The 15287-nt window shown below is 34.0% G+C and overlaps 2 protein-coding genes across 3 annotated transcripts; one reads left to right on the plus strand and one right to left on the minus strand.

Moving 5' to 3' along the window:
- Positions 1-666: 666 nt before the first annotated feature.
- LOC18595469 (uncharacterized) lies at positions 667-3625 on the minus strand. Of its 2 annotated transcripts, none has more exons than XM_007023419.3 (10): positions 3465-3625; positions 3324-3382; positions 3194-3234; positions 3048-3079; positions 2731-2759; positions 2613-2649; positions 2327-2383; positions 1621-1697; positions 1197-1270; positions 667-844 (listed from the first exon to the last, which is right to left on the minus strand). In XM_007023419.3, exons 1-10 carry the CDS (start codon positions 3546-3548, stop codon positions 825-827), a joined length of 510 nt encoding a protein of 169 aa, XP_007023481.1. In that variant the 5' UTR covers positions 3549-3625; the 3' UTR covers positions 667-824. The 2 variants fall into 2 exon arrangements, with proteins under 2 accessions (XP_007023481.1, XP_007023482.1); XM_007023420.3 differs by having other exon boundaries at positions 2613-2661.
- A 1069-nt stretch (positions 3626-4694) lies between these two features.
- Positions 4695-7031, plus strand: LOC18595470 (heat shock 70 kDa protein). Its single transcript, XM_007023430.3, has one exon. The coding sequence runs from the start codon at positions 4881-4883 to the stop codon at positions 6843-6845; it is 1965 nt and encodes a 654-aa protein (XP_007023492.3). The 5' UTR covers positions 4695-4880; the 3' UTR covers positions 6846-7031.
- Positions 7032-15287: the final 8256 nt, after the last annotated feature.

Raw genomic sequence — 15287 nt, forward strand, 5'->3', positions numbered from 1 at the left:
ATCAATAAATCTTAATTATCATAAAAATATTAGTATTCATATGGATTAATAAATATATTTTAATTGTGTACTAAACGTATTTACACTACACGTGAACACAATTAAATAAATGGATAATAAATAGGTCATGAATTATATAGATACACGATAAATCGATTAACTAATCGTGTCTTAAACAAATTAAACGGGTTTGACATGATTAATACGCAATACAAGATCACCCTCAACCTAAATCCACTTAAATTCGTGTCGTGTTGCGTATCAAATACAAAATAATCAAATCTAATGAAAAGGCCATGTGACCACGTTAGAATGTCGTGTCACCATATTCTATGATATGTAAACATGTTACGTCAATGCCACGTAATATAAAAATAATAAATAATATTTTGATTAATGACAATTAGTTAATTATTAGTTAGAAAAACCTATTTAACTTGAAATAAAATTACAAGAACCTGACAAAATGCAATAAAAAAATAAAAGCTTGTTTAAATTTTTTTCATGAATAGTTCAAAGGCCTTTTTAAGTATTATGCCTTTTTTTAGTTTTCAAATTGAATTTAAATCTCTTTTTGTTTAAATAAACATATAAAAATTATATGCTATGAAAGACCTGTTAATGTGGAACATGAGTGGGCTGAAACATATGGACCTAAAACGCAACTACAATAACAGTGGGCTTTCTTAAAACATGGGCTCCCCAAAAGAGAGAAAAGGATACAGGCCATGGAATTTTGAGTTCTTAATTGTACAGTATAAAGGCTATTAAGCAAACAATTCCTTTATTTGATGGAAATCCGGTTTTGCCTGGTGTAGTGGACATTATATTCTACAGCTGGCAGCTGGATGACATGCACAAAAGGGTATCAGCATCAGCAAACAAGAAACCTTGCAATACGTGTTTAAACTCTTTTAAACAGATAGATGATGTGAAAATGCCAAAGAATAGCAATTCAAGATCAAGAAGTGAACCACATTGTTAGTGAGGAATGCAACCTTTCACGACTAAAATAGACATAGAGACATCTAAAATAAATTTAAAAGAGTTTAAATGTTCACAATTGTTGTTTTTCCATTCTCAAAGAGCCAAAACAGCATGCCACATTTTCTTTAATCCAAAATATGAAACATGGAAAGGGGCCAACTGATGTAGGAAAAAACTGATAGATCAACACTCAAATTTAGGGTACTCACCACAGTAGACAAACTGGTTCAGATCAAGAGTAACCCTGCCTTGCTTTGCTGTATCAAATGCATTAAATAAATTCCTGCAACAACGACAATCAACAAATGGATAAACAGAAAAAATAAGATTGAAATTACCTAGCTGTGAAATAGAAAAATAAGTACAAACACACTACGTCAAGAACTTTCAAATGAAGTGAAATTCAAGCATTTATGCCCCCATGTGTCAATGGCATCGTGTATTTCATGTCTGTATCGTGTAGACCTAACCGTTAAAAAAATGACAAGACATCCTAGATGTTCTTCCACAACCCATATGTGAGTACCATTTCTCCCCAAAAAAATTATACACTAATTTAATTGGCTGTGCTAGACTGGCTGTATGATAATCAACACTTAACAAGCACTTCTGCAGACGTGAGAAATACTGTACCGAGCAGACTGCAAAAATATACAAAGTGATATGAAGTCATCCAGCTGAAGTCTCCCATTCTTCTTTTGATCAAAGCTCTGTCAATGAAGAAAAGAAATTGAAATGAATAATATCATATCTATCAATGCAAAAGATAGTAACTAAGATAACTAAATTCAATTCATGCCAAGCAAACAAACCACAACACAGCGAAAGGAAGGGCCCAATATCAAAATGGATATAAAAACCATGGGCTTGAAATTCATGCTTTAATTTCAAAATAAAAAAAAATCATGCTTTAAGAACACTATAACAACAACAAAAGAAAATTAGAAAACTAGAAATAGTGCGGAAGGGGAATCCTATATAACACATTAACCAGAAAATTGGAAAATCTCAGAATGCTCAGTGAACATCAAACATAATGATATCAATAATGCTTTACAGTCTAGTGCAGCGGAAGAGTGCCCTCCCCAGCCTCTCTCTCAGAGAAGGACAGAAAGAATAAGAATCTATCACCGAGCTAATAATCTTATATGAAGATACAAGATACATATAATATAGAATAATATGAACATATAAGACACATGAGATTCTCCAAACTCTAGAAGACACATGCCACACAGAGTCGACTTGAAACTCCTAAGTGTAAAAGGGTCAGAGCACTAATGTTTTGGAAGAAAAAATCAACCTTTCAGTTATAAATATCAAATTATATAGGCTTTACCTCACACGCTGCATAGAATGCAGGAGTGTCCAAAGAGAATCCAATTTTGTTTAGTGCCTGCAACAATGGTTGGATAATCACTAACCAGAACAACTAGAAAAGAAAGCGGAGAAGCAGAAAAATGGGAAATAAAAAAACTGTTAACAAGTAGAATTTGGAGAAAGTCACAGACTATAGCACAAAATAAAGGAAAAAGAAATATCTATTCAAAGCCTAGAGAACGTGGACTTGATGCATGCTATTTAAGTTTCAAAAGACACATTGCTTCAAAATCTTCACAAAGTACCTCATAAACATCATCGGTTGCAAGGAATCCGCGATTCCTGTAAAGTGAACTAAATCTATTATAAAACAAAAGTGAGAAAATAATCACTATTTTTTAAATGCCTTAGGTAGAAAATTACCTCTCTAAGTCTGAGAAGGCTTGCTGGACCTACCGAGGAAAAATCATTAAATCAGACTATCAAATAAGATGTTAAATGCTTACACACCATGATTATTAATTTCGTCCCGCCTATCATTGGTAGCAACACATCAATTGCATGGATTAGAAGATGATTTCTAACCATGAATAATGCAAAGCTATAACAAGCATACAGTTAGAAGCTTTAGAATCATAACTGAAGAAGGGTATCATTTTTTAAAAGTTAAAATGCAACTCTTTTCATTTTAAAAAGGGGTGCAATCAGAAAATGATGATTCCATTAGTGAAAGTGCTAACCTTGATGAGGAACTTGTTGAGGGCAAGAAATTCTATGCTTACCAACAAAAAAAATAAACAAATTAAATTAATAAATAGAATGGAAATTGAAAACAAAAAAGAAAAGAAGAAATAAATTTATTGCAGAATGCAAAGTTGAATCAAACCTTCAAAGCTCATGGTACCATTTCTATCAAAATCATACATCCTGCGAAATTAAATATATATAATTAATAAATAAAAAGGTGAAATTAAAAATAAAAATTAAGAAATTAAAAAAAAAGAAAAGTAATAAACCTGATCATTTGTTGGACGACAGACAGAGGAAAGTCGAGGTTACCGATGGCAAACGCGCTCTGATCATCATTTTCAAAGTAAAAAAAATTAAAGTAAATTACCATTAAAAAGGACAAAAATCAAAGAGGAAAAAAAAGGGACCTTGAGCTGAGTTGCTGTGATGCTCCCAGTTTTCTCTGAGTCAACTCGGCCGAACCACTCCCTCAGAATCACTCCGTCCTCCATTTTCAACACAGACGGCCAATGAGAGAGAGACCTCGGAGTTACGACTTCAACGGGGTTTTAATTTTTACATTTTAAGTTTTGGACAGCAACGACACCGTTTCTGTAGGTCAGTTCATCACGTTGGGTGTGTTTGTTTTAAAGATGCAGCAACTAATTATCTACTTAGTTACTATATGGAAAACTGTTATCTTATTATTTTACGAGTAAAATTAAATTTAAAATATTAAGGTGAGAAAAGTTTTCATAAATCCCACCAGATTGTTGGGCAAATTTTTTAAAAAATCTCGAATATTTAATAATATATAAAAATATATAACTAACAATTATAATTAAATATAATTAAGAGAAATACAATTAAATATGACATTAAGAATTATCTATGAAGGTTGGAATAAGATAATACATAATTAATAAGTAGTGTTCTTTGAACAGAGGTGGTGGAGTTTTATACCTAAGATTAAATTTTTGTATGAAAATAATCCAAATATCAAAGAGTAAGTTAAAAAGAAAAAAACCTTGTGATTTGGTTGAAAATAAATTTACTCCTTAAAATTTAAAATTGACCGTTAATCACTTGGGGCTTTTATTTTATTGTAAATAATTTATTAACATTTTTAGCATTTCTTTGATAAGTAAATAGATGTTAACTTAAAATATATAATCTTAAAGCAGTTGACAAGAAAGAAAAAAAGAACAAGAGGAACAAGCTGAATGTTAGATGTTAACTTAAACTAGACAAATAAATTAATGATAAGAATTAAATATATATATATATATATATAAAAGTTGTCAAACTTCAAATAATGGCATATTTGTAATTTAACCAAACGTTTGCCAATGAGCCTCATTTTAGTAGTTATGATTAATTGATTATTTATATGGCATAAGATGACAACATCTTACGTGTGAAAAGCAAAGCCCAGGCCACTAGCACTAGGTGGTAGCGCTGCGTTTAATTTTAGCCGGCTCACCCCACGTGTTGATTTGCATTAGAAAATAGAATGCCTGATTGGCCGGGAGCAGACCCACACTCACACATCCTTCTAGACACCCATAACGATTACCCCACGTCATCCCCTTCTCCAGAACTCTCCAGGTTTTCCCTCCCGTTTTTCCTTTCTTTCTTCCTTTTCCCGTCCTTTCCACTCTCCTCTCGAAATTTCTTCATGGTTCCCACCCTTTTCGTTTTATGTATTATATATATAACTCAGTACCCCCACAGAATCTCCAATCAGAACAAATTCCTCAAAGCGATCAGAGCAAAGCTATCATCGAGAACCCAACTAATCTCTCACTTCTCTTGTATAGTTTTTTCTCCGTTTTCTTCAACAAATGGCTGCCAAAGCTCAAGGCAAGGCAATTGGGATCGATCTCGGAACCACATACAGCTGCGTTGGAGTGTGGCAAAACGACCGCGTGGAGATTATAGCCAATGATCAAGGCAACAGAACCACCCCTTCTTACGTAGCTTTTACCGACACCGAGCGGCTCATAGGCGATGCAGCCAAAAACCAAGTCGCCATGAACCCTCAGAACACTGTCTTCGATGCTAAACGTCTCATTGGTCGTCGTTTCTCTGACCCTTCTGTGCAAAGCGACATGAAGCATTGGCCTTTCAAGGTCGTTGCTGGCCCTGGTGACAAGCCAATGATTGTGGTTACATACAAGGGTGAAGAGAAACAGTTTGCGGCGGAAGAAATTTCTTCTATGGTATTGACCAAGATGAAGGAGGTCGCCGAGGCTTATTTGGGCCAAACCGTGACAAATGCGGTTACTACAGTTCCTGCTTATTTCAATGACTCGCAAAGGCAGGCTACCAAAGACGCTGGAGCCATTGCAGGGCTTAATGTCTTGAGGATTATTAATGAGCCCACGGCTGCTGCTATTGCCTATGGTTTGGACAAGAAGGCTTCGAGGTCGGGCGAGAAAAACGTTTTGATTTTTGACCTTGGAGGGGGGACTTTCGATGTTTCGCTGTTGACGATTGAGGAAGGGATTTTCGAAGTGAAAGCTACTGCAGGAGATACTCATCTTGGAGGTGAGGACTTTGACAATAGGGTGGTCAATCATTTTGTTCAAGAATTTAAAAGGAAGCATAAGAAGGATATTAGTAGCAATGCAAGGGCTTTGAGAAGGCTGAGGACCGCGTGTGAGAGGGCGAAAAGGACTCTTTCTTCCACGACTCAGACTACGATTGAGATCGATTCACTTTATGCAGGTATTGATTTCTATTCTACTATTACAAGAGCGAGATTTGAGGAGTTGAACATGGATTTGTTTAGCAAGTGTATGGAGCCTGTTGAGAAATGTCTTCGAGACTCCAGGATTGATAAGAGTCAGGTTGATGAGGTTGTTCTTGTTGGTGGGTCGACAAGGATTCCGAAAGTTCAGCAACTCTTGCAAGATTTCTTCAACGGCAAGGAACTTTGCAAGAGCATAAATCCTGATGAGGCAGTTGCTTATGGAGCTGCTGTTCAGGCGGCTATTTTGAGCGGTGAAGGGAATAAGAAGGTTCAAGATTTGCTTCTTCTTGATATCACGCCTCTCAGCCTTGGTATTGAGACTGCCGGTGGCGTAATGACAGTCTTGATTCCTAGGAACACAACGATTCCCACCAAGAAAGAGCAGATTTTCTCAACTTATTCTGATAATCAGCCTGGAGTTTTGATTCAGGTGTATGAAGGTGAAAGAGCTAGAACCAAGGACAACAATTTGCTTGGCAAATTCGAGCTGACGGGCATCCCAGCAGCACCAAGAGGTGTTCCTCAGATCAATGTCTGCTTCGACATTGATGCAAATGGCATTCTGAATGTGTCTGCGGAGGACAAGACTGCAGGAGTGAAGAACAAGATCACAATTACTAACGATAAGGGAAGATTGAGTAAGGAAGAAATTGAAAGAATGGTGCAAGAAGCAGAGAGATACAAAGCAGAGGATGAGGAGGTGAAGAAGAAAGTGGAGGCGAAGAATTCCCTTGAGAACTATGCATACAATATGAGGAACACTGTGAAAGATGAGAAGTTTGCTGGAAAACTTGATCCCTCAGACAAGCAGAAGATCGAGAAGGCTATTGATGAGACTGTTGAATGGCTAGACAGGAACCAATTGGCAGAAGTTGATGAATTTGAGGACAAGTTGAAAGAACTGGAAGGCATATGCAATCCAATCATTTCAAAGATGTATCAAGGTGGGGGTGGAGATGTGCCAATGGGTGGTACTGAGATGCCGAGCAGTGGATATGGCAAAGCTGGGTCTGGTGGTACTGGTGCTGGACCTAAGATCGAGGAAGTTGATTAAGTCTCATGAAATGGGATTTTCCAGGATGTTCTGCTTGTGAGACCTGCTATACTTTGCTCTTTTTTCCTTTGTTTTTGCTTCTGTTGAGTGGGTGTATATTTTCCTAATGGATTAGGTGAGGTTTGAGAGAGATACATAAATGAAAACTTTGTAGCAATGTAATGAAAAGTTTAAAATTCTTTTCAATTCTCTTTCTTTTGGTGAGCTTTTTGATTGATTAGTTAATTTTTCTTGGCTCCCCTGCATATTCCTTCAAATATATCAATTTGCTACTAAAAAATCCTAATTTCTGCAAGAAAATTGGGAGGAGTGATCCAGACTTGGCCACTGAATCTTTTGCTCCAAGATTTCAACAAGGGTTAATTTACTAATTAACGTGGGCATCAAAGTAATTGTCTGAATAGTCCATGTTTCTCATCCTTGTAATCATAACTGTTCAGACATTCAAATGTTATTTGTCCATAATGAAATCCCATTTCAAACAAAGGTAGTGGGATCACCAGCTGAAGCAAAGCCCCTCTCCATTATATGAAATTTTCTGCCCCTAAGCATAATAAGCCCACTTACATCACCGGAAATGCAATATCTTTTAACTCCCTATCATTTTATATGGAGTTTGTTAATGTGCTATTGAATTTCTTCTATTTGGATTTATTGAAAATTTTGTCTACTCATTTTTTTAATCTTTTTGGGAACTCGAAATATCTACAAGGCCCAACATTTGAGCCCACCATCAACTGGGCTGGGCTGAAAACAAACAACAACCTTGGTAAGTTGGCAACAAATAGAGTAAGTTTAGTATGTTGTCAATGGCCCTATATAGCTCAATGATACTTGTTTTATGGGATTCCATATGGTTCCAAGTTTTTGGGGGGTTTCAATTGACAGAGTCATGTTCAGATAATGAACATTTTCTTCTTTTCTTTTGATAGATATAATGATAGTAAGAAGAGAACATTCGAGTAATGAATCTAATTCCTTTGAAGGAATGGTTGGGGATGATAATCAATAGGCTAAGCTTTAGTCGTATCTCGCACTGAATTGTTAATAGGATAATTATTCTATATACCATCGACTCAAGTTCTTAAACTTTACAACCTATGTTAGGAAATTATTGTATCTCTTTTTTATTTATCATATTAATTTATTAAACATATTATATATAATAAAATATGTGACAACTCTCAAATCTCAATCGCTATTGGAGTTTAAAATCTTCACTAACAGTGTATTGGATAATTTTCCGTTAATATTTGCTCAAATTACAAAACTCATACCAAAAAGCTGTTAGCTTTCACGTATAGTGACTAATTTTATGTTATATTTATTTTTCATTTTAATTGTTAATATTTACTACAAGCAGTGTTTTTTATACATCCTTTTTTTAATTAAGTCTAAATACGCTCAAAAATATAAAATTACTTTTTCTATTATCTCAATTTTGTTATTTTATTCTTCTTTACTTCAATTTTAAAGAAATTTAATCTTACAATTTCATTAAAGTCATTTAAGGTCAATCGATAATGGTATCGAAATTTTGTAATCAACTTTGATGATATGTCATTTTTGGTGATGACATGGCATAATGAAGTGGAATTCTTTTATTGCAGCTTATATAAGTTTAAAAAACTTTATTTTAAATAGTGTTATCTATTATCTTTAAATAGAGTTTCAATAAAAGTATGAGACTAAATTCATTAAAATTGTTCTAACGATATCAAAACGGTTGAATTAAGACAAGAGAGGGATTGGTAATTCATTTGAGAGATTTAGAAGGATAGAGATTCTTAATATGAGCAAATGACCTTGTAATTATTAATTTAGAAGCATGATCAATTAGAGTTATAAGAGAGATGGAAAGACTGTAGAGTTTTACAGGCTAAAAATGTGATAAAAACTAGGAAAAAGACAACTAGTGTGATTGAGACAATGCTCTTTGGTGGGAGAGATTCATGGCTTATGAGTGAAATTGCATTTGGTTTTATGTGTAGCTTTAACTAGTTTTTCTTTATTCATTAGTCTTAGTATTCATTAATTAGGCTTACGCTTTGGTGATTGTTATTTCCTAATAATTTGTGCAGACTTACAATGCAATGCAATAGTAAAAAAAAGTAATCTCTTTCCCAAGGTTTAGAATGTTAGCTTGTCAAGTTAAAGGTTAAAGATCAACTAGACCTGCCTGGCATCAATGAATTTTGACCTGTGATGCTACATTTTTTGCTTGGTTTTTTGAATCAAGGTTTTGAGATTTCCCTGTCAGTCGAATAAGCACAACTGCTTGTGAGGCTGTTAGGTGAGCATGCGCCATCCATTTCACTTGTTTGAGAGTTTGGACAAGTGGCAGTGCACTCATAGCGGTTGAGAAAATTCATCAAAACTTTGAGTTGATGGTTGAGTGATGCTATTGCCGATGCTGCTGCCATCATAATGTTGGAAGAAAACAGACATACGTGACACTTGAAATGCACTAAATTCTTGCATTTCATGAATAATTAGCTTCAATTTGAATCACTTCCCTGTTTTTTAGAAACTGTTTCCCTTTACCTTCCATCCAGCAATTCCATGAAGAGTTGAGTGGTTTGCATTTCTTGAAAGAGATTTGCCATATCTTACTGATGTAGCTACATGCTATAACGTCAAGCTAATTGTATACATAACTCTTGCACTTCTTTATAATGTCAAAAAACCTTTTATTTCTTAGAAAAGTCCATATTCTGTTTTTCAGTTGTCAGATAAAGCATGTTCTAGAAAGATGCCATTTCAGAAGGAATTTGACCACGAAAGCTTCAAGGTTGGCATTCAGTTACAAGACACAATCTTCAAGAACAAATAATGAAATCAGGCATCGTTAACAGTTTGAGGTGACTTCTACACTTGAACGTGATTATTGCAAAGCAACGACTTGTTGATCAAGACATGTTGCTGATGAAAGGTGCCATGCCATTACGTTTGAAAAGTAGAAGTGGAGGTTGTGTCATAGATCACAATTTCTGTCGCTTTTCTCTTTACTTGTTGAAGTGTCTGTTCTCTTCCTGCCTTACTTGTGTTATTCTTAATTCATTCTTGCTTTGTTATAATCATTAAGATACTATAACATAGGAAGAGTAATCATCATATGATCATAATATTCGCACTTGATGCTTGTAGAATGTAGTTATTTTGAGAATAATTTATAAGCTGCATACAATTAGACACAGAAATTCTTGTTCCCTCATGCTTCCTACTGTTTCACCATTAATTCATTTTTTCTTTGAGACGATAGGTATCAGCCGCCTCAATTGTTGATAACTTCCGGATAAGGTCACTGTCATGGAATGCCATCTACCACTAACATTCTTATTGTAGAATCCTATCCATGTTATATATAATTCATTCCTAGTCTTGGTGGGAACAGAGGCGGCCCAATAAGTTCAAAGCTCTAAAGTGAAATATTCAAATGAAGTTTTTTTTTATTGAAATTAAAAAAAATTATTAAAATTTTATTCTTCTAGTTTTTTGAGATGTAAAATTTTTAATTAAACTTTTATAGTCAAGTTCTTATAATATTTCTTTTTCAATTGATAATATAGCCAATCCATTTTAATCTTTCTTGAGATATTGTTGATCTTAAATAAGATTTTATTAATTTTAGTGTTGAAAAACTTCTTTCTCTTAAAGTAACACTTACTGAAATTGTTAACATTATTCTAAAAACAATATATACATTTGGAAAAGAATCGAGTCTTCTTATATGATTAAGTATGTCAATTGGACTGTTTTTTTACTGTATAATTTTTTTTAAAAATTTTTAACTCTGAAAATAAATCTAAACCATCAATATCATAATAGTTATTATATTTTAAGGAACATTCAAGATTAAAGCAATATTCTTTTAAACTATTATCATCTAATGACTTCAACTTTTTACCGCTATATAGAAAACAAAAAAAAAATGGTTTTATATAAAGGAAAAAAAATAACTATTGGAAATCATTAAATGAGTTGATTGTAAATAAGAGAATAAAAAAGAAAAAAATAACTGTTGGAGATGATTAAATACATATGACCGTTAGTTGATTGGAAATAAGAGAATATAGTTGAGAATTAATAGCATGTTGGCTCCATTAGTTTTTGATGATAATTAAACATTCTCATTTCATTTGTGTCTAATATTTTTACTTGAGTGTGCAGGACAAAATTATATGCAAATAAATAATCTATCATTAAAATGCAATTATCAAAGAGCATAGGGCTAAGGAAGTCACAATTAAACAACAAGGCAAAAGTTGCTTAGTTGATCAATTGAGAGTTAGTTAGCTAAGATTTAAATCAAGGGTTGGCAAACTGAAGAATGTTGAGAAACAAAACCAACTTAGTCGACCAAGAAATGAGTTAGTCGACTAAATACTCTCTGCCAAAATTTGAGACCAAAAGACAGAACCAACTTAGTCAACCAAGAAGAAAGTTAGTCGACTAAGAGCTATTTATCTGCAATTTGAGTAAGAGCACTAAAAGACAGATTAACGGCTAGAACCAACTCTCAACTATTTTCAACTGCCATAAACTTCCAATCTGCCATCATAGTTGTTTCTCCAAGTATAAAATGGTCTTCCAACAGTTAGAAATCAGTTCTTTGGAAGTTTTGGAAGAGATTTGAGTCATATAGAGCTGAAAACTAGAAAAACCCCTCTGCACCTTTCTGCACTTAAACTCCAATCTTTTGTATTTGTATTCTACACTCAACCTTGTACCATTTAGATCAACCTTGTGATCATAGGTACTTTCTTTTACTTTTTTTTCTTGTATTCTTAGAGTGAGGGAGTCACTCTAAGTGGTTGTTCAAGCTAGGTTTGCTTGAATGTGTTAAGGTTCTTACTTATTCTCGAAAAGTTAGGTGTTGGGTTTTAGTTTAGCCAGTGAAAAACTATTGTGAAAGGTTTTGGTTAAGCTTGGTAAAAGCCATTATAAAGCTTGGTGAAAGCTTGTGAATTTCACCGATTCTTAGTGGAATTGTTTGAAAAATCCTTGGTTGGATAATCAAGGTAGTGGATGTAGGTCTTGGACCGAACCACTTTAAATTCCTACGCATTGTCTACTCTGTTTTTATTTTCTTTGTTTTGAAAATTAGTTCCTCATCTTGTCAAGAGCTAATTTGTGCTATTCACCCCCCCTAACACATATAATTTGGACCAACATAGCATTCTAGAAATAAGGAAGTGATAGAAAATTGATATTTATTAGGCACATAATTAGAAAAGTGAGAAAACAAATAATTTTATTTATTATTTATTATTTTTATATAATTAATTATATTATAATTATTATAAAATTATAAAGACTCCTTACATTTGGGGCCTCTCCAAATTAGGTGCTTAAAGCCCTTGCTTGGGTGGCTTCACCCAAGGGCCGGCTCTGGGTGGGAAGTCCGCTTACAATGTTGTCACACAATGGAATTTTCTTCATTTCCAAGATCTGAATTAAAAATAAAAAAGAATAGGAAAGTAGGTAAAGGCTTGTTGGAAGATTGATTTGAAATCAGTAAAAGAAAGTTCTGTGGGAAGCGATTAAAGTTTAAAGGAAAATTAAGACTAAAGAACAAGAAACATCAACGTTTTAACTTTACTCTATTAGCAAGTTGGTGAAACACAAGCTGGGGAGGCCGTTTTGTTTACTTTTATGGAATCTGTTTAGTTATACAACATTGGTATATGCCGTTTTCTAATGTTTCGTTTTAATGTGTTTTACTTCCTTGCCATTTTACTTTCATTTCATTTCCTTGTTGTGTCATTTTCGTTATTGTAAGGCTTTCAAGCCACGTTTTTCTTATTGTTCTTTTACTGTTCTTGTAGCTGTTGCTAGCACTGAAATATATATTTGGATTTTTGTGCCAAGCCAACGTTTTAGGAGGTTTTGCTATTCTCGAGGCTACATCTAAGAGCTTGAGTCCTTTTTTATTTATTTTAAGATGATATATAAGTTGATGATCAATGAAATGGAAATTACTTTTGGCCTATCTCCTTGAAAAGCTTAAAAACTTCTTCCCTGTTTTTCATATTAATTGTTCTAGAAACGTTTATTTTAGATTTAGATTTACAACATGGTATCAAAGCGTTATGCACCTGAAGGGACCAAGGACCATGAAAAGCTTGTTTTTCTTTTCTAGTTATGCCTTAATGTTGTCTGCTGGTTATATGCCTTAACTCCACCAATGTTCAATAGTTTAGGCTATCTCATTTAGGTTGTGAATATGAGAGCCTATTTGAAGGCTTTTGACTTGTGGGAGGTGGTCGAGGTAGAAGGAGATCCACCAGTACAAAAGCATGCTAATCCTACACTAGCTCAAATCAAATGACATAGTGAAGAATTAGCCAAAAGGTACAAAGCCCTTTTATATATTCATTCTGCTATATCTGATTTGATTTTTAGGAGAATTATGAACTTTGATGATCCCAAGATTGTTTAGGATACTATGAAAGAAGAGTTTCAAGGCAATGATCATACAAACAAATTCATGTTCTTAATCTTTTAAGAGATTTTGAACTATTAAAGATGAGAGATGATAAAGGAATTCAAGCATATTTTGACAAGGTTTTGAAGATTGTGAATCAACTATGGCTCTTGGGAGAAGAGGTAATAGAAAGAAGGGTTATGAATAAATTTCTAATAAGCTTGTTAGGGAGGTTTGACGCAAAAATTTTCTCCATGGAAGACTCAAAAGACTTAATCAAAATCTTAGTTACAGAGTTGATAAATGCCTCATTGGCTTAAGAACAAAGAAGAACTATTAGAAATGAGGATTCTACTGAGGATGCTTTAGTTGCTAAAACTAAAAGTTTAAGAATCAAAGGTAATAGTTTAAAGAAGCTTGACAATAGGGGAAACAAAGCTGGTGATGGAAAGTAAGGTAAAAAGCCTGATAAATTCTTTCATTGCCCTCACTGCAAAAGGAAAAATCAAACAGCAAAGTATTGTTGGTATTGGGCTAATGTGAAGTGTAGAAACTATGATCAACTTGGTCATGTTGCAAAGGTTTGCAAAGCAAAGAAAAAGAATGTAGAAGATAATGCAATTGTGGTTAAACAAATTGATGAAGCAGAAGAAGTTTTGTTTATGGTAATAATCGAAGATAACTTGGATAAGAAAAGAACTTGGTTGATTGATAATGCACTACAAAAAATCAGCCTTTTTCAACGGAATTTTCCATTGGAAAAAGGCTAAATTTTGTTGGAAATAGGCATTTCCAACGGATTTCCAACAAAAAATTTCGTTGGAAATTTCGTCGGTAAAAGCCTCGTCGATAATACTTTCCATTGGAAATCCATTGAAAATTTTCGTTGGAAAAATGAGCTCAGTGTAGGGTACTTGACTGTATTTTCATTGGAAATAATTTTCAACGGAATTCCGTTGGAAATTTCCAACGAAAAATTCTGTTGGAAATGAAGTTCCAACGGAATTTTCCATTGGAAATGCTTTTCCAATGGAATTATTTTATATTCAAAAAAGCATTTGCAACGAAATTTTTCGTTGGAATTCTAACGGAAATTATTTTACTAGATTACCAATTTCCCAAAAAAATTACGAAAAATTGCTTCAAAAAAAAAAAATACCAATTTGCATTTCGATAATAAAATATCCATTCACATTGACATTTGAATTTCATATTATATAAAAGAAACACATGAAAAACCGAAATTCAAAGTCAAAAATATCCGTTGGAAATGACACATCTTTTGTTATATGTCAAAGGTTGCAAGTTACAAGTCACAGCTCTTTGGGGAACTACGGGGAAAGGCCAAAAAGGTACTGCAAATTGGCATAGGCACAGGCCCTAATCTTGAGTACTATGCTGATAATAGTGAGGTCCAAGTATTTGGTGTGGATCCTAACAGGGAGATGGAGAAGTATGCTCGAGCAGCAGCAGCAGCAGCCGTTGGTTTACCACTGAACAATTGAAATTTCATAGAACCTGTATGTATATGTTCCCTCTCAGACTTGTTACTAAAATTTGTGTTTACCATATTGCTATATCTGCTGCCTAGGATAATTGAAAAACAAATCCAATTTCTGAAGCAGCTGTAATCAAAGGCAACAGTAACGAGAAATCAAAAGCAGCAGTAATGAGATTATGCATCATTATTCTACAGAGATCGAATTTGAAGTCATTTTTCTTTTCATTTTTTAAATTCGAAGATGTCGACTATAAATAGTATAAATAAAAAAATCTTGATGCAACCTTAAACACTCAAGCCATTGCATTTACCAAGTTTCAAGTGCTACAAAAAATTCCCACAAAAAATGCAGCAAGAACTCACCAAAGATCTGGCCCAAGATTCACAGCAAATAGGCTCAGCAACAAGACTCTACGATCGGCAAAACAAGAACTCTACGCTCGGCAAATAGGCTTAGCAACAAGATCCCCTCCAAGCACTTATCGAAAAAAGTGAGCAAGGCACGCAGATTTGC

This window comes from Theobroma cacao, chromosome 6, assembly GCF_053813885.1.
Source record: "Theobroma cacao isolate CCN51 chromosome 6, ASM5381388v1, whole genome shotgun sequence".
Taxonomy (NCBI): domain Eukaryota; kingdom Viridiplantae; phylum Streptophyta; class Magnoliopsida; order Malvales; family Malvaceae; genus Theobroma; species Theobroma cacao.

What these genes read in the sequence shown, in the direction of transcription:
- LOC18595469 (XM_007023420.3), bottom strand. Translation starts at nt 3,548, where the DNA reads ATGGAGGACGGAGTGATTCTGAGGGAGTGGTTCGGCCGAGTTGACTCA. An exon ending in TCACAGCAACTCAGCTCAAG is followed by an intron (nt 3,383 to 3,464) that starts GTCCCTTTTTTT and finishes AATGATGATCAG; the next exon opens with AGCGCGTTTGCCATCGGTAA. An exon ending in CAACCGATGATGTTTATGAG is followed by an intron (nt 2,384 to 2,612) that starts GTACTTTGTGAA and finishes CCATTGTTGCAG; the next exon opens with GCACTAAACAAAATTGGATT.
- LOC18595470 (XM_007023430.3), top strand. Translation starts at nt 4,881, where the DNA reads ATGGCTGCCAAAGCTCAAGGCAAGGCAATTGGGATCGATCTCGGAACC.